A 27,159-nucleotide genomic window follows, 5' to 3' on the forward strand; every position below is an offset into this window, starting at 1 on the left:
GGACCCTTCCATCGCCACCCACTCCACTGGACACAAAAAGCATCTCTAAGATACAAGGAATCCAACTCATCAGCCCGAGACATCATCTGTTTTATCCTGCCCTGTTCCATCAGCTATGCCCTGAACTAGGGGAAGTGCGCCTCCTAGTGGTACCAGAAGGGAATTCAGCCCTATTGGTGGAGGTGTCTCACTCCACCAGCATGCCTGTGTTTTCAGCTGTTAACCAAGTAATCAGCGACCAGGAGGAGCCACAGTGGGAAAGGCTGTGTTCAGAGGAACAAGGGTCAGTGACCCGGGAGACACAAAGCAACAAGATGGTCAAGCTCTCAGAAACCTCCATCACTCTTGCTACAGGGGAATGACGTTAGAAAGGAGAAGAAGAGCAACACGATGAGTTTTGATGCTTGGCAGTCTGAGCCGGTGAATCTACAGGCAACAGACTAGCAACCACCTCCTCCCTGGAGCACCTGCCCTGTAGAGACCGGATAGATTTGTTCTGGCAAAACTCGAACACCTTGCCAACACTTAATTTAGCCTTCCCCTCCCCTGTTTTGCTAGTCCTCTGTGACTCAGTCGTCTGGTGTCAGGGCATCCCAGACAACAGAGAGCGCCAGCCTCCAGGGACCGGCGCAGTTACGGAACTCCTGCCCTTCCCCTCTACCAGCCGGAAAGCAATGGCCTTCCGGATCCTAGGGCCGCTGCCTGCAGGGGATGCGCCAATAATCGTTTTACAGACTCGTGATGCGAGCTGCAATTGAAACAGTACTTTACAGAGTTGTTCCCTGCCCTGAAGGGCTCCCCGCCTTCCACAAGCCAGACGAGAGATACCAGGCAGTAACATTGGGAGGGATTTGAGGAGCAGAGGGCATTGGCGGATGGCACTGGCTGAGGGTGCATTAAGGAGAGGGGCTGGGAAAGAACAGAGAATGGGGAGAATGAAGGCAGAGGCCGGGTGATGCACGGTCCTGACGGTACACAAGGAGGGAGTCCAGCACCGAGGTATCTGGGGCTCCTCACTTACGTTTCACATCAGCAGTAATCTCTCTCTCAACTGAGGAGCCCTGTGGCACACGAAGGTCTCTGCATGAGCTTGCAGGACCTGCATTTTTAGTGGGTAAACCTGACTTGCTGGTTGGGGGGACAGCGGCTCAAGCGCTACAGACAAGAGCAACTCAGGGCTGCTCAGGGTATTTTCAGCCGTCCCTGAATCTTGGCAACTGGTTCTCCTGGGGGGGTCCTGCACCCCAGTGGAGGCACAGCATTCGTACCTGCCGCAGATCTCTTGGCTCCCGCACAGAACAATGAGGGAGCAAAGAAATCTGTGGGGAAACACACACCCCTTCCGCGGCAGCCTGGGAGCATCTGCTGGGAGCAGCTGAGAGCAGATCATCGGGGGCGGGGAAGCTGGGCGTGCATGTGCCCCTGGAGAGACATTAAGGGGGTGGGGCTGGGCGGGTGCCTGTATGAACCAGTGAGACAGACTCACTCTGTCCTTCTCGCTCGCCGTTGCTGTGTCCTGGAGGCGTAGGGCTGGGTGAAGCAGGCTCTGTCCCTGAGGCAGAGCAGAAATGTAACAACTAAGCAGGCAGGCTGCTAATGTTCCCAATGTTAGTTAATTGTTCCTATTCTTAGCCAATTCAGGCTCCTATATCTTGCCAGAGCATGCAAAGGAGCCTTATTGTAAAGGACACTGAGGGAACCCTGAGCTAGGAAGGGCTCTGGGCTTTCTCGTGTTTTTTCCCCTATGCCAGAGAGGGGGCACAAGGGGGCTAGATTACAGCTGAGGATCTATTTCACTTATCCATTGGAAAAAAATGCAGGACAATGATTAGCGAAACTGTCCGACTTCCATGTGTGAAAGTCTGAGCAATTCAAAGTGACAGTCTGCTTCACAGAACACCAAACAGCAAACCAAAACTCCTGTAATTTAAATGAAAATCCAGGATTAGAACTGGAATGCAGGGTCTTGGTTACTGTGTGTTTGTAACTTAACTTTCAGGTGTTTAGGAAATGCTGAACAGCTACTGCGACTGTTTTTCTGTGTGATAGTTCAAATAAATTACCAAAATAAGTGAAACTGGTGTGATTATATTGCATTATTTTGACAAATAAAATATGCAGAATTGTGGATGTTTTGGTGCAGAATTCCCCCAGGAGTAAACTGGTCAGCTGCAGCCAGAGCCCCGAAAACAAATGGGACGAGCCCCTACACCCAATCTTCACAGAGGCAGGCAGTGCCTGATACTCACTGGTCAACGCTCTTGGCTATAGAGGCCATGATGAAGAGAACAGCTTCCGTCACCTCCCAGGGAGGGTTCCCATCCTTCAAGGTAGCATAAAGCTGTGGGGCAGAGAGAGTCGGTCACACAGGAGGATTAAGAAAGTCAGGCAGCAGCAGGGTAGCACCTCTCCTTGGGAAGTGGCAGAAGAACCTGTTTGCTCCTCTCCTCCTAAACTGCTTTCCCAGCACTCTCTGGAGCCTGGTTCTGCACCGAGGCTGATCTAATGCTCACTGCTAGCGCCGCGGTCTCAGAGGAGGCCTGAAGTGCGCTGAGGCCTGTGACAAGACCCACTCGGCGGCAGCTCCTGGAGGCGATCTCACCCCGCCACCAAGAACCAGCTTTTATCACACAGCGGAGCGACTGCAGCGTCCTCACTGCTGAACGCCCCGAGGGGCAGCGTAGCATGGCGTCAGCCGGCAGAGAGGAAAGGAACCTGGGAGACGGCCCCTGGGGCCCAGCCAGACCACACAGTGGTGAACGTGACAGGATATGCAGAGATCCTTCATTTTGTCAAGGAGGGGAGAGTACACGCTCCACTGTAGCTGGAGTGGGCTCTGAACTAACAGCGAGTGGTAGGGGACACGGCAATCCAGGATCAAGCCACAGGAGCCGACTCTGGCCAGCCTGGTGGAGGTGAGCAGCCAACACCGCCACAAGGAGAAGACACGGCCTCTCAGGGTAACAATCCATTCACAGAATATGGACATTACATCATCCTGTGCGTGCAAAGCCACGCTAAACATGCCCAAGGCAACAGAATCCCCTCCGAGGCAACTTATCCAGCGCCACGGCAGCATTACTAGGGGCTCACCTGGGCAAAACATTCCACCGATCCAACCAGGAAGATCAAGTCCTTCACCAGGTCCGAGACCCTCATCCGGAACTCCCCGAAGTCATCTGTCTCCTCCGGGACACCCTCCTAGCAGAGATTTAGAGTTGGAGGAAGTGGGGTTACAGCAGCTAAGGGGACTTCCAGACCCTAATTCACCCACAGAGCAAGGGAAGGGCAAGACAAGCTATTACATTAAGCCACCCTAAACCATGTGATCCTCTCTGCCATCTCAGCCGAAGGGGATTTCAAGGGATGGAAAGCAGGAGCACCAACATCATGTCAAGCGAGGTGTCTGGGGCTCATGATTGGCCCACTCCACACATCCTGCATTAACAGGCCAGATCCTCTCCCCGCACTGAGCTCCGGAAATAAAGGCAAGCTCTCAGACCCATGCAAAGTCTCCGGGAGGTGGGGGAATACAGCCGGGGATGGCACTAAGTATTCCAAGCGGCTCAGGCTCCTTCAAGAAGGGAGACAGTGACCAGCGGGGAGGACAGTCAGGTGAATGTGCTCAGCCTGCAATTCCACACTGGCATTTCAGCTGGGGGAGAAGGGGACCCAAGAATGGCAAAAGCAAAAATGAGACCTGCCAGCACCCAGCTCCCCCATCATACACTTGCCCACCCAAGAGTCATTCTAGGGCAGCACAGCCACCAGACCTCTCTGCCGGAACACAGGCTGGCTTGCTGAAGGGAGGGGTTGTCAGATTAGGCCCTCTAAGTATATGGCAGTTTTCGTTACTGCCCAATCCCGTCATTTCCATCCCTAACTGCAGATGGAAATGAGGGGGGTGGGCGGTAACGAAAACTGTTATGTGCCTGGTTCCTTAGCTAGCCATTACATGCAGAGCCGTTACATGCCTGGTTCCTTAGCTAGCAGTGACAATCAGCGCGTGGGGAAGGTGAGCTGCATTTCACCAGCCCCCCCATGTCCAATGCAGCCTACTGGAGCAGGGGAGGAAAAAGGAAGAGAGCTGAACGCAGCCTTACGTGGTCCGGGTCAAGCTGACAGTGTCTGGCCAGAGCATGCAAAAGCCTCTGGATGTAGGCTTTGAAGATGCTGTGTATGACTGCATCATCTGTTTTGTACAGATGCTCCCCCAGTCTGTACCAGAAGTTAAAGGAAATTTCTACCACCTGTTGGGAGAGGAAAAACAGCCACTCGTCATTTTCACAGACAGGATTTTGCCCCCATCCTCCTAGTGTGGAAAGTCGTCAGAAGGCTGCTGCTGAAAAGCACCGTCACAGGCTCCACACTTACACCTGCAGCCTCAACAAAGCCACGAGCAGCTCCTTCGGCTTCACAAACCTGCATTTTTCGCTTGTTGTTTAAGCAGTTGATTTAAAAATCAAACAAGTTAGTGCTGGGACAGCGTTTGGATGAGTGACCCTGCAGAGTAACAGTGAAGATGTCCCCACGCTGGGCATACTCTGGCCTAGGGAGCCATCCCCGAGCAAAGGGGGTAATTCAGCCTCCTGGCTTCAAACCTCTTCAGATACTAGTGTGTCTTGCAGCAGTGGATAGAGCTCACTAGGAGCTCAGCTGAAGTCATCAGCTCATTTCATGTAGGTCAAACATCTGTCAGACAGAAACCTCCACCCCCTCCTCGCTCAGGCATGAGTCACCCCAATAACCATGGAAAGATAATGTGACTCACATCCCAAGGCCTGGGCCACACATAAAAACTGCATCTAAGAAAGCACTGCACCCTGAGTGTGGACCCAGTTACATGCACAGACGCATGCTTTATATCGGTATAACTGTGTCCATATGAGGGGTGGGGTTAGTATAATTATCAGCCAAAAGCTGACAGTTATCCTGGTACCCAAACTGTGTGCAGATAAGGCCTAAGGGACTTCTGTGTATTTGAAAACCCGCACCTCTAGAAGTTAACAGCATGCTAGCCCACTTAAAACCCAGTCAGTCCAGTTTCTACTTTTCTCATGAAGAGAGACTAATTTTAAAGGCTTGACTCCTCCATCAGTAAAGTTCTATGTCCCAAATAAAGTGACGGGTGCATAGGTAGTTATGAAACCAGGTCTGGCTGGTGACATGTATTAGTGCTATATGTAACGAGCACCAATCCATAAATCAGTACCTCTGTGATGGGGGCACATTTACTGAACACAGATCTGAATAGAAGGGGCACAGCAAACACAACTAAAGGTCAGTCAGCAAAATTTTAGTTAATCAAACTGTCCCAGGGGATATCCCAAGAGTGGGAGATCTGGGGAAATCCCACATCTTACATGTGATATTTTGCTATTCTGAGCTTCAGGTGGTGTGCAAAAGGTGTGCCGGGGGGAGAAAGCGAGGGGAGATGAGATCACTCATCTGATTTGGGTGGATATGCAAGAAATTACCGCTACATTGGAAGCCTCAGAGAACATTTACCTACGTGGAACATTGAAAAAACCCATTACAAGGGCTAGCCTTATGGGTGAGCTGTGGTCAAGAGGCAAGGAGTGAGGCGGGCCTGTAGTGTGAGGCAGCAGAAGCGAGCTAGGGGCAATGGGTCGGGGGGAGGCAGCAGAGCTGGGAGCAATGAGGGTGGGGAGCAGCAGGGGCCAGGGGAGGCACCAAAATACATGTTCACCCAGGAATCTATTCTCCCTAAGGCGGACCCTGACTGACTACTGCACAGAGAAGATGCAGGAAGCAAGATACAGCTCCTAGCAGGTGAGAGGTTTAAAATGCTTTCAAGCAAATTGATGAGGGACTTTTCCTTACCTCTTCCATCAGGAGAGGCTGCCTCGGGTTTCTATCTCAGGCACAGACGAGTTAAACAATACCTTCTGCATCACAAATTCAGAGCAAGGCTTTCAAGGCCACTATGGAACGGGACCTGAAACCTGCCCAAACTCGCTAGGCTATAAAGAAAAGCTTTCTGAAGATCTGATTGAGGAAGAAGAGTGAGTAACGCACTGAGTCCTACCTCATACTGTGGATGGCCTGCACAGATCAGCAACAACTCCAGCGTGCGCAGGTCCCCCAGCCCGTGGCCTGGTGAACAAACAATTTTATCCAGAAACGTCTCACAGAGTTCAGTGAAGACACGGCAGTAATTGAGAACCCTGTTGAAGGAAGTGAAGCAAATCATGTTTCACATGCAAATACCCAGTGATATTGTAAATACAGGGAGAAACTGTCTCCTACTTATGTACAGCATTAGCTTCCTGCAGCTAACATGCACTAAGCAGTCATCTCAGAGGCAGGGGTACACTGAATCCTTCCATTTCAGCAGCCTTTTTATCCAGAGACGTTTTTAATTCACCCCCCAAATTCAGGGAAATGGGGTTACAATGTGCTGAAGAGCATCATAGTTGTGGGAGTTATGTGCTTAACAAAATCTGAACTAAGAACGGCCATCCTGGGTCAAGACCAATGGTCCATCGAGCCCAGTATCCTGTCTTCCAACAGTGGCCAGAGCCAGATCCTTCAGAGGGAACGAACAGAACAGGGCAATCTCGAGTGATCCATCCCCTGTTGTCCAGTTCCAGCTTCTGGCAGTCAGACATTTTGGGACACCCAGATTATGGGGTTGTATTGTTGACCATTTTGGCTAATAATCACTGATGGACCTATCCTCCAGGAACTTAACTAATTCTTTTTTGAATCCAGTTATGCTTCCAGACTTTGCAACATCCCACAGCAAGGAGTTCCACAGGTTGACGGTACGTTGTGTGAAGAAATACTTCCTTATGTTTGTTTTAAACCTACTGCTTATTAATTTCATTTGGTGACCCCAAGTTCTTGTGCTATGAGAAGTAGTAAACAACACTTCCATATCTACTTTCTCTACACCAGTCATGATTTTACAGACTTCTATCACATTCGCGCCTTAGTCATCTCTTTTTTAAACTGAGCACTCTCTCTTTTTAATCTCTCCTCATATAGAAGCTGTTCCAGACCGCTAATTATTTGTGTTGACCTTCTCTGTACCTTTTCCAATTCAAATATATCTTTTTTGAGATGGAGCAACCAGAGCTACATGCAGTATTCAAGATGTGGGCGTACCATGGATTTATAGAGGGGCAATATGATATTTTCTGTGTTATTATTTATCCCTTTCCTAACATTGCTAGCTTTCTCCCCCCCCCCCTTTTTTTTTTTTTTTTGACTGCTGCTGCACATTGAGCAGATGTTTTCAGAGAACTATCCACAATTATTCCAATACCCCTTTCTTGAGTGGTAACAGCTAATTTAGACCCCATCATTTTCTATGTGTAGTTGAGATTGTTTTCCAAAGTGAATTACTTTATACTTAACACTGAATTTTATCTGCTATTTCGTTACCCAGTCACACAGTTCAGTGAGATCCCCTTGGAACTCTTTGCACTATCTGGAATAATTTTGTATTCTCTGCAAACTTTGCCACTTCACTGTTCACTCCCTTTTCCAGATCATTTATGAATTTGTGAAACAGCAGGTCCCAGTACAGATCCTTGTATTGACCTCTCTCCATTGTGAAAACTGACAGTTTATTCCTACCCTTTGTTTCCTATCTTTTAGCCAGTTACTGATCCAGGAGAGAACCTTCTCTTATCCCATAACAGTTTACTTTGCTTAAGAGTCTTTGGCATGTGAAACATCTAAGGCTTTCTGAGAGTCCAAGTACACTATATCCACTGGATCCCCTTGTCCACATGTTTGTTGACCCCCTCAAAGAACACTAGACTGGTGAGGCATGACTTCCCTTTACAAAAGCCGCGTTGACTCTTCCCCGACATATTGTATTCATCTATTTGTCTCATAATTCAGTTCTTTACTCTAGTTTAAATCGATTTTCCCTGTACTGAAGTCAGGCTTACCGGCCTGTAATTGCCGGGATCACCTCTGGAGCTTTTTTTAATAAAAAATAAAAATCGGGGTTACATTACCTATCCTCCAATCATTTGGTAGAGTCTGTTTTAAGTGATAAGTTACATATCACAGTAGTTCTGCAGTTTTACATTTGAGCTCTTTCAGAACTCTTGGGTGATACCATTTGGTCTTGGTGACTTATTACTGTTTATCAATTTATTCCAAAACCTCCTCTATTGACACCTCAGTCTAGGACAGTTCCTCAGATTTGTCACCTAAAAAGGACAGCTCAGGTGTGGGAATCTCCCTCACATCCACTGCAGGAAAGACCAATGCAAAGAATTCATTTAGCTTCGCTGCAACGGCCTTGTCTTCCAGGAGCGCTCCCCTTTAGCGCCTGGATCATCCAGTGGCCCCAGTGCGTTTGGCAGGCTTCCCACTTCTGAGGTACTTAAAAAGAAACATGCTGCTGTTAGTTTCTGTGTCTTTAGCCAGTTGGTCTCCAAATTCATATTTTGGCCTTCCTTGTTACACTTCTACACTTGCCGTGTCAGAGTTTATGCTCCTTTCTATTTCCCTCAGTAGGATTTGGCTTCCAACTTTTAAAGCTGCCTTTTTGCCTCTAACTGCCACTTTTACTCTGCTGTTAAGCCATGGTGGCATTTTTTGGTCCTCTTACTGGTGGGGGAATGCATTTAGTTTGAGCCTCTATAATGGTGTTTTTAAAGAGCTTCCCTGCAGCTTGCAGGCATTTCACTCGTGACCACTCCTTTTAACGGCCGTTTAACTAGCCTACTCATGTTTGTGTAGTTAGCCCTTTCTGCAGGCGTACCATGGATCTATGTCGAGTGTGATATTTTCTGTACTATTATTTATCCCTTTCCTCATGGTTCCTAACATTGTTAGCTTTTTTTTTTGACCGCCGCTGCACACTGAGTGGATGTTTTCAGAGAACTATCCACAATGATTTTAATACTCCTTTCTTGAGTGGTAACAGCTAATTGAGTGTAGTTTTTAGTAGTCATTTTTGTGTAGTTAACCCTTTCTGCGGTCAAATGGTACTGTGGTGGGCTTCTTTGGTATTTTCCCCTCTACAAGGGTGTTAAATTTAATTACACTATGGTTGCTATTACCAAGTGGTTCAGCAATATTCACCTCTTGGACCAGATCCTGTGCTCCACTTAGGACTAAATCAAGAATTGCCTCTCCCTTTATGGATTCCAGGATGTGCTGATGAAAGTGAAGACCACTGCCTGGTCTAAATTGGGTTCCTCAGAGTGAAACTTTAATACGTACCCAGGACAACTATGAGACTGTGGTTCAGGAGAAAGTTTAGGACATCCATCTCCATCGCTGCAAACAGACCCCAAGAAGTCTACCAAAATCAACCTCAAATGCATTCGGCACAAGAACAGGACATACAGTACCAGAATGGAGGGACTGTGCAACAGCATATGATACACAAGTACGTGAACCAGCTTTATCAGCCTTGAATTTTACAGCAGCATGTCACAGACAGGGAGGCAATTTGTGTTAGAAGACAGGATTGCTGTCCTGGAAATATCTTTAGAAAACAATTTGAGGGGCTGAGTTGAACAGCAAAAACCTGTCCTCAAACTAACCAGCTTTGCTATTCTGTTTGAAGGAGGAAGATCAAAACCAAGACCACAGAGACAGTGAGGGCTGATTGCCGAATGTGAAGTCTCTCCGTTTGCCATCTCTCAGTTCCCGAGGACCGACAGCACAGCATTGTGTAACAGACAGCATGGCCGAGTGGGCTGAGCACAGGACTGGGAGTTCTAATGGCAGTTCTAGGAGTGATCTGGGGCATGATCCATGGAAAGCCACCACCCTCTTCACCTTCATTTTCCCCTCTGATAGTGCTGACTTCAGAGGGAGGTAGCAAGGAACACTGGCTGCAGGGCGGGGGAGAGGAGACACTGCCACAAGAGATCTGCCAACTCACTTCCCATCTCTTGCCTTTGTTTCTCCTTTTACCCTTTATTCTGTCTTGTCTCTCTGCACTGTAAACCCTCTTATTGTGCTAGGCACTGTACAAGCAGAGTGAGGCCTTGATCTTGGTTGGAGCAGCTAGATGCTAACATCATAAAACCAACAAGAAGGGCTCTTTAACATCGGCACAGAACTCTGTAGATGGAAGGCAGGACAAGTCCCATGCCGTAGCACTCACAAGGCTGGTTTTCGTCCCTCTCCGGAAGGCTCAGCCATTCCACTCTCTGTCTCTCATCACTCCATGAGAGGCGCACAGCGGCACGTCTTCTGCTGCCCTTTGATAAGAGCAAAGCACCAGCGTGCCTGCAACGCTCCCTCCTGCCTGCCCAAGCTCAGGTTGCTCGCCCCCGGCAATTCTAGCCTGGCGTACTGACGGCAAAGGGAAGCGCCATTAACTCAGCCATCCCTGTTCTGTGAGCAATCATTTGCATACGACACTCCAGAGCGCTGCACAAACACAGCCGATCCCAAGAATAGCTCTGAACAGACAAGTTGACAGTTAATTATTGCAGCTCTCCCCCCTCTCCAGGAACACCGGAGGCTCATTTGCTTACTTGTCTAAATCCTCCCGGGCCACAGCCATGTGATAGGCGGCCTCCAGCGTCAGGACTCCCTGGAAGAGCTGCAGTGCGAGGGGCAGGTTGGTCTCCACATTTTCAATAGCATAGAGAGCCGAGCACACACAATCAGAGGCTGCCTCGTGCAGGTTTGAGGACGTCTTGTCTTGTCGCTGCAGGACAGAAGGGGAGGAAAGGAGCCAGGTGACTGAGGAGCGATAAACAAGGCTGCACCTAACGAAGCTTTTGTTTCATCTCAAATACCAAGGCACGTTTCTTAATACACAGCTCTCCCCACACCACCTCCTTTGCCTGCCCTGCATAGCCTGCTGCTGTACCCAGGGGGCAACTGACCTTCGCCTCACGGAACCCTTCTGGCTTCTCTACATGGCACGTAAAGAGGTGGAACAGAATGACTCAAATCTCAGGTTTGAGATATTTCAGCACCATGGAAAAATTGTACTACCCCTTTCTCCTTGGGTGGTGAAGCGGAGGGGAAACACCCCCCTGAAGTGCGGATAAAATACTGGTTTTATTATCCTGGTGGCTTAGGGTGGGCCCTGCCTGGTAAACATTCATGGCCATTGTGCAAGGCTCATTTCACAGAAGCTTTAATAGCTACGATAGGGCTGGGGGCAATTAGGAAAGGAGACAGGGCTGGCGTACAAAGAAGGAGAGAGCAGACAGCGAAGAGGAGCGGAAACAAAGGAATAGCAGTAATCCGGTGCACACCTATAGATGCCCTTTCATAAGGGGATCCTCAAGCATTTTGCAAACATTGAATAATTAAGCAGCACAATCCCTTGCGAACAAGGAAGGGCAGGGAGAAATTAACTGCAAAAACTATCATTAATGTAACATGCAGGCTGAAAAGCTGAGCACTCAGAAGTCAGAAAACCCCAGAGGATAACAGTTTCTATTGCAACATTAACTCAGACTTGTTTCATGCATTAAGGGCTGTCTAGTCCTCTTTCCATTGTTAAATGGGAACCTTAATTTGCATTTTTGTTTGCTTAGATTGTATCGTGCAACAAATGCAAAGCAAGTTACCCGTTTCATAACGGCATAATAATAAAACATTAGACAATACCTCATCCATGCAACAGGTCTGAGTGAACAATGCAGGACGAACTGGTACCATTTGGGAATTTCTGACTTCTGTGTGCTTAGCTCAGCTCTTCAACTTTCATGTTGCATTAATGCAAGTTTTTTACATTTAATTTTCCTGTTTTACTGGAGCTCTTTGGGGTTTCCATACATATGGAGAAAGAACAGCTAACTCAGGAAAGTCTGAGTTAAAGGTGTCAGAAAAAGGAGGGATAAAAGCGCAGTACTGTACATGAACAAAATATTGACTTAAATGTTCAGAACTTGGAAAATCTACAGCCAGTTTTGTTTCTTTGATGAGGATTACAAACCAAGCCAAGTTTTATGCTTCTAGCCTTGAAAGTTAACGACGTTTGAATATTTTAAATCCTGTGCAGATGGAGAGAACTTTATTCCAACACTCGCCTAATGCGAACAAGTGTTAAAGGCACCTTGCTCAAAGCCTTACAAAACAATTCACCTTTAAGCATAGTGAATTTCAGCCAGGAAGAACTGTATATGAGGGATGCAATGTTGTAGCCCTGTCAATACCAGGATATTAAAGATGCCAGGTGGTGGAGGTAATTTCTTTTATTGGACCAACTTCTGCTGGTGAGAGAGAAAAGCTTTCAAGCCACAGATTCTTCAGGTCTGGGAAAGGTACTCCGAACGTCACAGCTAAATGCAAGGTGGAACAGATTGTTTAGTGTAAGTAGTTATGCTGGTCCCTTAGAATATGAGCTAACTACTTATGCTAAACAATCTGTTCCACCTTGCGTTGAGCTGTGACGCTCAGAGTACCTTTCCCAGACCTGAAGAAGAGCTCTGCGTGGCTCGAAAGCTTGTCTCTCTCACCAACTGAAGTTGATCCAATAAAAGATATTATCTCACCCACCTTGTATATGATGGAGAAAGTTATGAGCTCCTAAAAAGGGAGATTAGTATAAAACCTTGCACTCATTCTTACTTTAAGTGGTCAGTAACAGCAACTGATAGCAATGTTCAATTCGCAGGTGGGAAGCAGACAGAAGTTGAAGTCAAACTTACTTCAAGTCATAAAGAACATCAGTGACCGAAGCTGGAATGGAATCCAGGAGCCCTGGCTCCCAGCCTCATGCTCTAAGAACTCGACCAGTGGTCCCCAAACTGGGGGGGTGCACCCTCCTAGAGGGGCACAGAGGAATGTTTGGGGGGAAGGGGGTGCGGTGGCGAGGTCCAGGCCAGCCCCCACAGGGGGCAGGGCAGGGAGTGCCACCCACCCCAGCTCCTCCGCGGAGCCAACTGGACAGTAATGGAGAGGGAAGCACAGACCGATTCCATTACTGGTAAGAGGGGGGTGGGGCACGACAGGGAAAGTCCACCAGTGAACTAGACAAAGTGGAGCTGGAAGCGCCAGTGAACTAGACAAAGTGGCCTCTTAATAGAAGTTGAGAAAACTGATGATGAATGGGCGAGACTGTGAGAACAGGAGACCAGATCGACTAGAATTTTGTGAACTTCTTTGCGGAGGTACTGTCTGCCAGAAAGTATAACTGAGTTTGCAAAGATTACAGGATCGTGTGGTTTCTGCAATCCAATGCCACCCCACTCCCACTCCAGTCCTGCCCTGGACCAATGTGCTATAACTGGAAACAGTACGGTGAGCCATTTCATGACCCATCTGGGGTTAAAACTGCTGAATCCCAAGCTACACAGAGGAAGGATTTGTTGCAGTAGGGCTTTCGACAGGAATGCAGGCAAAGGGAATAACGGAGTCCAGGGGGCGAGAAGGTGTCTTACCATCTGCTTTAATTAAAAACGTTCATACCACTCAGATCAAGGACTTTCAAATGCAGCATGAGAAGAAATACATGGTTCTTTTCACTATCTGAATAGCTGGAGGTTGGGAGTGTAGACGGATGATGACCCTGATGATCACCCTGAAGAAGGTGCAGGTTTCTCCCTCCTCTATGGTACACAGCCAAACTGGAGAACAGGTCTTACATTCACATTTTAAGTCTACTGTGTTTTTGGCCCAGGGCCTTCACCTATCCATCCCCCAATAATCCCTTTGCAGTTCAGAAAACCAAGATTTTGTTTGAGTTGCTCTTTTCCCCACCTATTTCACTCTAGAGAAATGGAGCGAGGTTTCCTCCCCGACTCCATGAGCCACAGTCCTTTGCTGTTCATTTCTCTTACTCGGTAAAGGCTAAAAATGACATCTTCAACCCTCCCTTTCACCATGCTGTGCTTGGGGCTAACTTCACCCCAGTCTGCTCACAAAGAAACTTCGCCATTCACCTTCATGGTCTCTGACCCAGAATGGAATAGGATCAGATTGGAAATTCACAGAGAACGTAAGCATCACCCCCTTCTCCACTTCCCTGTCCAGTCCCAAGTTCAGCATTCAGTGCAAGAATGCTGGCCCATGTTCTAGGCGTATCTCAGGTCAGCGACAGCAGCAGCTGGTTCCAGAAAACTGGAATCCTAAACTCGGGACTTGACATGTGGACAGAAGCAGCACTTAAACTGGACGCTTGCTCTTAAGAGAGTCCTGTGCTCCTGTTGACACCCACTTCTCCAAATTGCCAGTTCTTGACAGCCTTCAGGCTGGAAATCGAGGGGGCACTAAGCAGAGCTATTTGGGGCACTGGGGAAGAGCTAGCGTACAACCAGCAGCACAGTGGGATAAGAGATGGGTTGGGTCTCATACTCAAGACAGAGAAAAGGGCCCAGGAAGGGGAGTAAACTTCTCTTTATGACCCGCCATGCAGACCACCAATGAGCTGTCATCCTAGTGTGCCAAAGTTTACAACGGATTTGTAACAAATCTGCACAGGGATTTCAAACTGATTTAAAAGTTTTGCTGCTCCTCTCCTGGTAAAAAGTTAACATCGTTCTTCCCGGGCAGAGAGGAGCTCGGTCAATGGCCTGAGCGAATACTCACCAGCACCTCGAAGAGGAGGGACAGTAACTTGCTGTTGGCCATGAAGTTACTATCCAGAACTCCCAGGTTGAACCAGCTCCCCAGGCAGCGGAAAATTTTCATGAGCATCTTCTCATCGTTGCCTGCTTTCTCTACACAGGTCATCTGGGGAGAAAGAGCAGGGACGGAGAATTGGTTAGAGACCCGAAGTTACCAGTTCGTTTCCACAAGCACAAAACTGACGCCCTCCTGCGTTCAACAGGTTTCTGGAAGCTGTGAACAGAGAGGATCAGCGTTTCAAGGTACGCAGCATCCATGGCGTGATCGTTGAGGGATGAACTGTATTTAAAAACCAGAATTCCCCCACACCCATCAGTGTCAACGTGAAGAGATTCGTCTATATCACTAAATGACACCCCACGCCTAAAATCAGCCTCTCGAGAAAAGCGCATGGCAAGAAACATGAGCCACGTACTATACCCGGAATGTCAGTCTGGCAGGACAAGTGAAGGAAGCACGATCGAGATAGGAGATGACTTGAGCCCCCCCGCCCTGCCTAAATAGACAAGCCCCCCACGTGATCTAGGGACTAAACCAAGCACATCAATTGACTTCAACTGCAGTGACAGCACATGGTGAGAAAAGCAGCTTGGAATATGTTCACCCCTCCACAGCACATCAATTTCCTACAGGGTCCTGTCTCAAAGATAGATGAAGCCCAGCCCTAATGAGCTTCCTATTTGCCAAGTCTCAAGTTAAGATTTCCTTATGCTCACTGCTGCAAAATACACTCGCATCACTAGCGTCTCGGTGATGGCTTTGAAAGGTAAAAGGCGTCGTTCAGGCCCGCTTGAGGACAATCATTACACCATTGTGCCGCAAGAAACTGGGGAGTTATTTCTGACTGTGGCTGGGGGCCCTCAGCCTGGGGGAGGGAGAGCCTTCTGTTGTTCATCAGCAACCCCACTGACAAGGTTTGCCAGGACCCATCCAAAGGGGGCCCTTTCCGTGCGAAGCTAGAAGAACAGCCTCATGTTTTGCCCAGTCAGGGCTTGAGTGGACCCTGGACCACCCCAGCTCCAGGGAGAATGGAGCCTACAAGTTTGACAGTGTACCTTAACTTTCCATACCAAATGGAACCTTGACAGTGTACCTTAACTTTCCGTACCAAATGTTTCAAGAGGGTCATGCTTACTGGTCACTTGATAATCTAGTCCAGAAGGCTAGTAGCTCTGTACATTATTACAGCCTCTAGAGGACTCCAATAAACCCTCTGTCTTATTAGACAGAGGTTTTATTAGGACAGCAGGGGGTCTACTTAGCTCATGGAGAAATCACACAATTTTCATGGGTTGGTCACGGCATAAATGGAAAATTTCGCAGATGGGTTACATATCCCTGAAATTCACTATTTAGACTGCGATGAACCCAAGAAAATGGTGCAACTTCTCCCACAGCATTTCTCAGACTAGGGGTCCAGATCCAAAAAGGGGGTCAGAAGCCTATTAGGGGGCCGCAGTATTGCTACCCATACGTCTGTGCTGATGCTGGGGGCTGCGCTGCCTGGGCGCCAAGCTCTGCCGGCAGAGCGGAGAGCGGCGGTTGCTGGCCGGGCGCCCAGCTCTGAAGGCAGCGCCACCGGCCAGCAGCTGCAGAGAAGGGAGGGCACGGTATCGTCATCCTTACGTTGGCGCTGCCTGAAGAGCTGGGCACCAGGGCAGCAGCTGCTGCTCTCCGCTCTGCCTTCAGAGCTGGGTGGCTGGAGACCAGATTTCTTGGTCCGTAATGCAATTTTCACAGCAGCGAAGAATTTGGTAGACCCCTAAATATAAGTAACTTAAAAAAATATGAGCTAAATCCTATATGAGTTATATATATAAGTTAAATCCTAGACAGAGACACCCGATTTCTTTTTGCTCTTCAGGCAGCTCATTAAAATGCTCACTCTGGACTTTGGAAAGGAAATTTGGGTGGTCTGAATACAGAATCTTTAATATATGCAGAGCGCGCCGGGGCAAAGCAAACACATGGGTGGAGTCTGCCTGGCAAAGCAAACAAATGACAGGCTGTCCCACGATTTTCTCTCAGAAGGCATATCTGCAGACGGACCACCAGCAGATATCACCAGAGAATTGCCACCGTGCTGCCAAAAGCCACTTTTCCTTTCAGACTTCAGGAGGGTCATCGTGGTGGAACATGCTCAGAGATTCTACCACTGGGTCCAGCTGGCCTGCTCATGATCCTTTATGATCCACCATCAGCTTTTGACTAACCCGGGCTTCCCACGTCATCTCTACTAAGACAATAAGCAATCAGAGAGACATGAGCTTGCTCAACTAACCAATTAACTAATCAGACAGCCGGCTTCTCTCTCTTCACAGAGAAAGTGCCAGAGGTGGCTAGAGCGAAAAAGCAGCACAAAGTTTTAAGGGTAACACTTCTGCAGATCCATAAAGATAGAACTTAGGCTTTAAACTAGGTTGGAATTTAAACCAGCTAATTCTAGTACAGGCTCCAGGGTGAGGTTCTGTGGCCTGCAAGGTGCAGAAGGTCAGACTAGCTGATCACGATGGTCCCTTCTGAAAGTCTCATAGACTTTTACAGTTAGAATCTGGATTAAACCAACTGGCAAAATTAGGAATGTGTTCTTCACGGCCATCCTTATATACACAGGTGCATTGTATGGTGTGAGTTGTTTTTTTTTCTGGGGCGGGGTGGGGGGAGAAGAGAGGGGAGAAAGAAAGAGCAGACACATAATCAATCTGCCTCTGAAGCATTAGATATTGGCCACCGCTGGACATGGGATACCTAACTGATTGGACCGGTCTGGTCTGACCCCATGTTCCTAACCTCCCCTGCTCCTGTTCTTGGCTATACATTTGTATGGAGGCAGCCTTTTTGAACTTTTAAACTAAGCGTTAAGCTACCAGTTAAATTTGAAAAGAAAAGAATTAAACTTCAAAAGCAGTTTGAACACAGGAAAATGAGGAATTCTGGACAGCAAGGTAATAAACTGGGGGATGAGTGCAGTGCCGGGTCACACCACAGAACAGGGTTAACCCCCATATTATTTATACTCCTGGTGAATATTTTATTTGTCAAAATAATGCAATATAATCACACTGGTTTCAATTATTTTGGTAATTTATTTAAACTACAATATAATAGATGGAGAAGAGGAGTGGGGAGCACTGGCAAAAATCCCCAACCCCCGCCCAGTAATGTAACTAGGTTTGACCTTTTATTTCTAGTTATTAGACAACAAATATATGCAGCCATAAGCTCAGTGTCACATCATAGGCACCTGAAGAGCAAGTGAGGGCTGGGGAATCAAACTCACAATTTATAGTGACTACTGACCATCTCCAAATAGATCAGTAGCAAACAGTTCATGGAGCACATTTTGATAGGAAATTTTTTCAGTCCAAAAATTTAGTTCAGTTCTAATCACTAAAGCACCATAAGCATTTCTAAGGCCATACTGTCCTTTACACCACTCTGGCAATGTAAAGGAGCCTTAAAACTTTTACACCTGTTTTATACTCCTGCGAGAATTCACAAAGACAGTGGGAACAATTCACTAAGCAGGCAGGCTGCTACATTCTGCTCTGCCTGAGGGGACAGAGCCTGCCCCATGCCTATCTCCTCAGAAACACCCCAATGCCCTCTACCCTTCCATGCCGAGCATGCTGCAATAGGAAGCGAGAGGAACAGTGTCTCTCCCTCTCTCACATGCATGACTGCCAAGCGCTCCCTGCAGTGATTTATGTCTCTACCAGCTGATCCAGGAACCCAAAATCGACCTGCCTGTGCTGCCAGGGATGGGCGCATGACCGCTCTTGCAGTTTCCCTATCAGAATTCATTTTTCTGCGGGGGACATGAATTCTGCGGGGGACATGAATTCTGCGCACGCACAGTGATGCAGAATTCCCCCAGAAGTAATTATTTAGCATCTTCACTGATGAGCTGGAAAGAGGAAGTAACCAGCATGTTAACCAAACAAATGAAACTAAACGGTAGGGAGTGAAGAGTCTGGGGAAAAAGTTACAAGCAACAACAAGGACACAAATACAAGGACCTAGACTGAATAAAAAGGAGCTGAAAATAAAGTGAGATTTAACACAGGAGAGATATGGAAAGCCGGGGAGTCAAGACAAACACAAGACTATATTGGACAATGAACTGGAGGTGCTTGTTACGGGATAGCAAAGAAAAGGGCAACATGCTCCATATGATTTGGAGATCCTTTGGGGCAGAAGTACCCCATCACATTGCAGGAAGCCTCTTTATGGCTTCAGAGCACAACCAGAATACTATGCCCAATTCTGAGCAATCAGGTATCAGAAAGATACAAACAAGCTGGAGGCGATCCAGAGAACAAAAGGAATTAGAAATGGGCAAGAGAGTTGATTCACAAAGTAAGGTTAAATAGTCTACATATGGCACAGCTAATCAATGGCTAGAAGGGAACATAATAACTGTCTGCAAATAACAAAGGGTGTAGTATCAAACTGAGAAGGGAATTTGACTAGGGATGCTGGAACGGGGGTGGGGGGAGGGGCCACAGCCTCATCACTTTTAAAAGAGGGAAGGCGGGGCCTTGGGGGGGAGTGGGTGGCACGAGGGGCAGGGCCATGGTTCCGACACCAGTGTCCCCCTTACTTTTAGGGCACTTCTGCCACTCCTGAATTTGACATCTTATGAAGTTCTGTAACTAGGAGTAGTGGCATTAAAGAGTGCACAGGAAAATTTAGGGTGAGCTTGGTCGGGTGATGGAATAATTCCCTCAAAGGAAGTGGTGACCCACATCACTGGTGGCATTCAAAACTGGATTAGACAAAGTGCTGAAGACACCCTGGGGAATGAACCTGCACTAAGCGAGAGGTGGTTTTAAAGGTGAAGAAGAAGAGAGGTATGCAGATCCGTTCCAACTCCAACAGCTACGAAAATGAGAAAAATTATGGCCAGAGTTGAAGCAAAAGGAAAGCAGCTGGAGGAAAAGACTGGGGAACAGACAGCAAAGCAGACACAGATGCAAAGGGCAGCGAAAGGAGAGAAACAGAGAAAGCATGGGCTGCAAAGCAAAAAAATAATTTCTGTTACCATCTATTATAATTATAATACATCAAAATGCAATTCCATCTGGGGTTCTAGGATATTAACAGCCTTATTATGCACAGCTGGGGGGCATGTTGTATTTCCCATTTAAATAAGCAATGTGAAATGGTAAAAACTAATGAGGAGCTCTGCATTAATGTGTGTGGGGGCTGTATTTCAGTACAGCCTGGAGCTGGGTGGGGAGGGGTCCAGATTGGTCTCTCTTGAGTATTTAGTTCAAACAATTTAGTAGGAAACGAGTAAAGCATCCTTGGGAAAACACTGACTGAGTAAAGTGGGGCTGGATATAGTCTAGTCAGCTCCTTTCAATCTCTGTGAACTGCTTTGGAGACAGGTTGATTCATTTCACTCCTCAAACCCAAGTCACAAGCCTTGTTGAGCACCAATGTCCTCAAGCGGTTAGCTCCCTGGAGAGCCTGGGCTCCCCTCAGTGGCACACCAGTGGGAAAACATCTAGAAATTCACCTGTGGATGTTGATTTTTCCATCCAGGTACATTTTTGCAGTTGCCACCATATAGGATCCTTTGGGTGAACAGTACGGGAGCATTGGGAACATAAGTACACCCCTGTACCCTGATATAATGCAGTCCGATATAACGTGGTAAAGCAGCGCTCCGGGGAGCGGGGCTGCTTTACCTCATTATATCCGAATTTGCGTTACCGCAAGCGGTTCCTCTGCGCCCCACCCACCACCTTATTTGCTGCGGCCCCCCCTACCCCAGCTCACCTCCGCCTACGAGCGCGCCGCAGCTCCGCTTCTCCTCCCTCCCAGGCTTGCTGCGCCAATCAGGTGGAGCGGAGGTGAGCTGGGGTGGGCTGCAGCACGTAAGGGGCAGAGGAACCACTCCCCACCCCAGCTCACCTCCGCCTCCTCCCCTGAGCGCATTGCTGCCGCCGCCCCGCTTCTCCCCACCCCCCCACAGACTTCCCGCACCGAACAGCTGATTGGCGTGGCAAGGCGGGGGTGGGGGAGGGGAGAAAGGTGTACATTTCTTCAAGGCATTGCACGAAGGGCATGGGTAAGTCAAGAAAGAACTCACAGTAAAAATAAGATACATAAGATGTCCTTTAGGTAGCTGTAAACCCTAAAGTGCTTATTCTGACAAATCAATACCTCTTATTCGAGAATTACTTTAAAGTTTCTCTCTGCCAGTCTCCTTTTATATTAAAATAAGGTAAGTGAATGGTCTGAGATCCCTCATCTTTTTATAATCTATAAATAAGGCCCTACTTAATTCACGGTATTGCAGACCCCACAGGTGGCCGACAGCGGAAAAAACAATGGACATTATTACTTTTCCATGATTTTCCATGGCTTGTCCACAACTCAGCCACGATTCAAGTAGGGCCTTATGTCTAAACGCATTTAGTGCCAGTGAGAGCTGCTAGACTGACAGCCCAGGAGGCTGAAGGCCTTTAAGCACAGAACAAAGAGTGGCAGGGCAAGTTTCCTCCCCACATTGCCCCTCACTAACGTGTCTCAATCCTGACCTGGAGAAACTAGCTGGAGGGGTAGTTAAGTATCCATGACCAAACTCATTCCTTGGCCTACTGCTTACAGCTGGGGGCCAGCTGTGCTTTTTTGTTTGACTCTCATCCGCTAGGGACTGGAGAGAGCAACTAGTTTCATACTGGCGCTGTTAGGAGCCCTGATAGCTTCCTGATCACTTCCAACCCGGGCTAGATCTGAAATAGTCTCACCCGAGCAGGCTGATTTGTCACATGCCTGCATTCCAGGTGATCTACTTACTAGAAGGGAGATCACTGTACTGGAGTAATAAGCCAGGTCTTCAATGATTTCAGTACGGCGGTTGGCTCCAATGCGCAAAGATCGGCTATTAACCTCCTCTGGTAGCACCGTGAGGATCTCCAGCAGAAAGGGCAGTGATGTCACGTCGTTACTGTACCTGAAGCAGACAGAGTGGAAAAGAGGTGAAATGGCATGGAGAAGAAAGGGGCTCGCCAACATGCACGATATCGAACTCCACAAGCGTCTAAGCACCTTTAACACCACAGTGGGAGAGGAGAGGAATCTCACTGGAAGAGATTCTGGACAGAGTTGTCCGAAAGCACATGGTCTGGATTCATGTCAAAAGCAAACGTTAGGCTATGAAATAAATGAGCATTACCGACCCCGGTTTGGGGTTTAGTTCTCCCACCATAGTCGGAAGTGCCTGTCAAGGAGGATGACAAAAAACTCTTGTTCTACAAATACAAGCAGTTAAGTCCTATTACATGCAGACGCCGCCAACAATGATGTCATGCAATCTCCATTTCACATTGCAATGGCTTTGTCGAGTGGAAACTTCGCACAGCACCTGCACCATTTCACGACAGCGCCCTGGGTACGTGCTGGCCTCATGCAGTGACAAGCATTGCTGGATGTGGATCCTACTTTGAGCTCCAGTTGCTCAGTGACAGTACTCAGCCCTAGCAAGAAGCGAAAGGAATGTCTCACGACACTAACTAGCTACAGTTGCAACCCGTGAAGATGCAGCATTGACTGGCTTGAGACTCCTGATCAACCCTAAACCAGAAGGATACGCCAGCTATGCGCACGAGAAAGGGATTGTAAAGTAATACAGAAATGGAGCTGAGGAAGACTTAGACCGGAGCCCCAAAAAAGCATGCACGGCTTCCATCACAGATATGTCTATAAACTGACTTGCCACTCGCCTCACCTAGAACACTTCACGACTATAATTCAATTGGAATCAGGAGCTACTTAAATTATCAGTCACAGAAAGGTTATTTTCTAGCACTTTTTCAACTCTTTTGTATCCGTTGTGCTTTCAGTGCAGTTGTGCTTTCAGATCATTACCTTTCTTTTCGCATTCCTGTAGGCCAAGTCTTGTAGGAGTGGAGTGATTTGTAGGGTTAATATTTCTATAAAGCTTAATGATATAAAACAAATACTTACTTTTCCACCAGTGTCTGTACACAGCCCTTCCAAGAAGCCATTTGTAGGGCGAGATCTGCTATGGCTAATGCCAGCTAAAATGTGGGGGAGGGGGAAAAAAAGAACAAGTCTAAGACCAGTGCTAAAAACACGGAGTGTCCAATTTGTGCGGCTAGACAGGGGGAAAAACATCCAGTTTCTGTTCAGCAACACTGGGAGAAGTCAAACCCTCTGTGAAGGAAAGCCAGACCCCTCCAATCTCATGGGAATCTCACAGGACTTAGTAGCCACGAGCCACAGTACTATTTCTCTGGTGTGTAAGCAGCAACAGAATACTCATAACCAATGCACCACTCCACCAGGACAGAAGGGGCTGCGTGACTTTTGCTGGGCACATCATTTAGTCACAGGTAACAGTCTCATTTCCTTCAGGCTGAGGGGTCATAGGGCCTTCAACTCACCTTTCAGACTGAGGCCAGCACTCTCCCACCCACTTGCAAACTGCAGTATCTGATCCAGATGGCCAACCATCTTCTCCATGGCTGCAAACCTTCTCTCAGGTTGGCTAGTGGAGGCTGCATCATACACACTATTCCCTAGAAACTTAGCCAGTCTCCTTGGTAGCACTGTGAGGTTATTTGCATTTAATTTGGAACTGAAGCCAGGTACAGTTCCTCTGCTATAAACAATTTTCATCCAGGCCCAACCTTGCCTGCACAGAAGTCAAATGCAAAATTCCCATTGACTTCAACCAGTGCATGATCAGACCCTGCAGGCTGATCGAGGACCAACAGGTAGCAAGGTTGATTTGGACTTCATAGGGATGTAGTGACAAGTGCTCTGCAGTGTCACGCAGGAGAGCTAAGTTGACAGCATGAAGGAATAATTAGTTCAATATCTAAGATGAACACAGGCCTGGGGAAATGGTAGCACCTCACGTCAGAGACCTTCCAGTCTCTGAGGGTGTTTTGATGGGTAATTCAATGTTGTTTTCATAGCTGAGCAGGGAAAAGATCCTTGTATAGCAGCTCCGCCCATCACTCTCCCAAAGCAGCACAGAAAGGGGTAAAATAATGTATTAACATATTGAATCACTGCTGAATTCATCATCGGACAAGAAATAAACTAAGCTGAGCCTATAAATGGAGATATTGCTCTGACTGGGTCTAAAGGGCATTGATTTTCCTTTTCTCCGTTTTTCCTGCTCCACGCTAAATGAAGAAGAGCCAGGGCACATGAATGCTGGATTTCTGAAAGCCAGCAGTGAAAAACTTTAGTTATGATTAAACATGACTAGCAGCATCTATTTCTTGCCCTTTCTCCTAAACAAGGCAGCAATTATTGCACAGAATGGATTTGACGGGGCAGTGGTGTAAATGTTACAACGTGTCCACAATGCATATCTAATTAAGGCACTGAATTATTCATCCTTTATTACGGAAAGGTGGTATGCAACTGCCTTGAGAAATGCTCCTTTTCCACCCCTACACCAGGAGTAACACACAGTTTACCTGAGTTACAATGACCGGTGACAGATCTTTCAAGTTCTGGATGTGGGACAGTAAAGAGTCCCGCAATGAAGCATGCGAGTCTGTGGGGAGTTCATAGAACGACGTCTGAATCTTCATCTTCATGGTCTGCGCTGCGAAGTAGCATGATTCTACATCCTGCCGGATCTGTAGCAACTGGTCTGAGATCTCCCACGCATGAACCTAAAGGCAAATTGGAACATTGCCGTCAAGCAGAGAAAGACATGGAATAGAACTCAGATTAGCTAAACATTAATTGGCAGGGTTTTTCGAACAAAATGGACTTTCCACAAGTTTAAGCATCAAGTCTGTAAAAGGAAGAACCCAGAATTCCTGCAGTTACAACTCCCTTGTTCTTAGCAAGACTATCACCAGAAGTGTTGAACTGGGGACTCCCTTCTGAAGGCGTTGCTGTCAAAAGTGTCAGTCACTTAGCAGAGGCTGGTTACACAGAGATGCCAGGCTCAAGCACAACGTGAACCAACTTCACCTCACGGTAAAAGAGCAAATCATACACCTGACATGGGAACTGCTTAGCATTTCCAGTAAGGCGGCTACTTTGGTGATTAAACGGAGAGTCAGCTTTGCCAGTGGACCTTGGTTTACACAGGCAATGCTTACTGCACTTCCACTCCTGTTCTAAAACGGCGTTCATTGCCAGATGTGTGACAAATCACAGTTCAGCAGCACAAGACGCGCTAGCCATTCACCAGCAGCACCATTCACCATACAGCCTGAAGCTGCAGTCACCTGGGACTTTCCAGACCCGCTTCAGAATCCCAGCTGGGCCTTACAACACATTTCCTGGACCTTCACAAGTGACTAAGAACCGCACCTGAGCTGTTGATAGCTAAATGAAGTCATTTCATGGGGTCAGGGGAGAGAGAGAGGGAACAGAAATTACAGGAAAATATTTTAGTAATAATCATTCTGCAATTAGCTCTTAGATCTGCGAACGAGACTGGAATGCAGCTCACACTCCAATGACAAAAACGGCCAGATTAGCAAATAATGAGGTGGCCAGGGCAGTCTTACAGAGCGATCCTGACATCCCAGTAAGCTGGGTCCTCTGAGACAAACTGTGTTCTAATACAGCTGAGCCAAGTGCAAAGCGACGCATCTAGGAACCAGGAACATAAGCCACAGCTACAGAATGGTTCCCGGGGAGGAACCAACATGAAAAGGGGCTAGGAATCACAGTAGACAAGCAACTCAACCTGAGCTCCAGGTGCAATGCTGTGGTGCAAAGGGCCGTGCGATACTTCGACGTATAAGCAGAAAAGCGGTGAGTAGGACTTGTGACGTACAAGAGGTCAGACTAGATGATCTAATGGTCCTGTCAAGCCTTAAAACACACAAAACCTAGGTTAGGTTATCATCATTCCAGAGTGAGTCATGAAAATCAGACCTACAATTCCTCTGTTTAGTTAGCGTGGTATCTGAGCTCCAAATGCACTCTCTCCTCTAACACAGAGAGATCACTCTTTGCCAGCATGCAGTAACAGTAGAACTGCCCCTTCTCGTTACGTCCCTGTAACAAATCCAGTGTGCCGGGAGGGCTGTAAAACGGGCACATGGTGGAAGTGCAACCCTTTCCCCATTTCCCCCCAAGCCCCAAACTCCACTCTGATGTTGCACACTGCATGAGACACTGCTGCTCACTATGCCCTGGGCAGACTGCTCTCTCCGCCGCCCCATCCGAGGAGCCACACACGTCCCAAAAAGCCTTCCAGCCCTGTGCCCGGAGCACTGTGCTGCGTTGGATCAGCGTGCAGCTCTACCTCAGCAGCAGCGGGATGCCTGCTGCTTGGCACGGTTCTGTTTTACCGCACGCTTTACGTTCGCATACAGGACTACGCTACAGTAACCCCGGCACCTGGGAGCAGAACTCATTTCCCCTCCAAGCACCCCACGCTCAACTCGCGTTCTCCACATCTCTCTCACACAGCATCTGAAGTCAGAATTGTCTTTAGTCTACAAGCCCATCATCGTTCAAACCTGGGAGCCTAACCCCCAGCGAGATGTCTATGTGAGCTTCAACAAGGGCAAAGTATGGTTTCCCATTGTAACATCTTATAAAAGCGTGAGCATTCTGGTCAGCAGGCACAAGTTTTCTGTGCAGCTCTCCTACAAAACAACGCTTGAGAACCCAGTGGGGAATTAGGACATTGTCATCACAAATACATTTCGACTTCACAAAGTGCGGTTACACTCAGGACCCACCCCCATGGGTGCCTGAAGGAACACAGGCCATATCTACGCCACAGCTGTGCTGCCATAATGTAGACACTCCCTACACTGACAGAAGGGGCTTTCCCATGGATGTAGGTCATCTGTCTCTCCGAGAGGCGGTAGCTAGGTTGACAGAAGAATTCTTCAATGGACCTAGCCGTGGCTACACGGGGGGTTAGGTCGACCTAACTACGGTGCTAAGGGAGCAAAATCTTTCACAGCCCTGAGTGACGTATAGCTAGGTCGACCTAATTTTTAAGTGTAGACCAGGCCTGAGCCTTCATTTCAGGATGCACCTGACACAACGTAACTGCAGACCTCATTCCAAGATGTTTGTTTCAGCTATACGCATTCTCTTCGCAGTAAGGCGTGGCAGCTGAAATCTCACGCCAGAAGCACTTTAAAAAAAAAAATCTGAAAACGATTTGCACATATTGTGTTTAATACGAACCGCACAGCTTTTTACATTCCCAATACAAAACAGAAATGCATCCAACACTTGTGCCTTTTTCTTCATTGACAATTCTATCATTTCTGTCTACTAATGGACCATTGTATTTATTCCTTTTGTTCCTAACATACTTTTTAAGAAAACTGATTTTCCTTAACTCTGCTGGCTATACATTTCTCCTTGTGCCCTTCTGTTTCCCTTATCAATTTTCTACAATCACTAGCTTCTGATTTATATTCATAATCACTATCAACTTCCCCTTTCTTCCATTTTTATATGTTTTGTTGTTTGTAGTTGCTTTCGCTTCCCCACTAAACTGGATTGGTTGTTTAGCCAGAGAAACCTTCTCTCTCAGTTGTGGCTTTTTAGGCATCCATTAAAATGTTCTTCTACAGTTCCCAGTTATCATTCACATTTTTCTGTTTAAATTCTTTCCAACAACTGATCTGG

The 27,159-nt window shown here is 47.6% G+C and overlaps 1 protein-coding gene across 2 annotated transcripts in view; it reads right to left on the minus strand.

Annotated features, from left to right (window-relative positions):
* The window catches only part of TNPO3 (transportin 3), an 81,995-nt gene that overhangs the window by 24,441 nt on the left and 30,395 nt on the right, over positions 1-27,159 (minus strand). The window contains exons 1-10 of one of the 2 annotated variants that reach the window (XM_084631579.1): positions 25,244-25,365; positions 24,009-24,209; positions 22,519-22,592; positions 21,349-21,505; positions 14,500-14,643; positions 10,485-10,660; positions 6,050-6,188; positions 4,104-4,250; positions 3,094-3,201; positions 2,250-2,341 (exon numbers count right to left, since the gene is read on the minus strand). In XM_084631579.1, the coding sequence (XP_084487705.1) occupies positions 2,250-2,341; positions 3,094-3,201; positions 4,104-4,250; positions 6,050-6,188; positions 10,485-10,660; positions 14,500-14,643; positions 21,349-21,505; positions 22,519-22,592; positions 24,009-24,131 (1,160 nt within the window). In that variant the 5' untranslated portion in view covers positions 24,132-24,209; positions 25,244-25,365. Of the gene's footprint in view, positions 1-2,249; positions 2,342-3,093; positions 3,202-4,103; positions 4,251-6,049; positions 6,189-10,484; positions 10,661-14,499; positions 14,644-21,348; positions 21,506-22,518; positions 22,593-24,008; positions 24,210-25,243; positions 25,366-27,159 lie in introns of those variants that run through there. The other variant, XM_084631578.1, reaches the window with a different exon arrangement.

The sequence above is a fragment of the Lepidochelys olivacea genome, assembly GCF_965140295.1.
Source record: "Lepidochelys olivacea isolate rLepOli2 genome assembly, chromosome: 1".
Lineage (NCBI taxonomy): Eukaryota > Metazoa > Chordata > Testudines > Cheloniidae > Lepidochelys > Lepidochelys olivacea.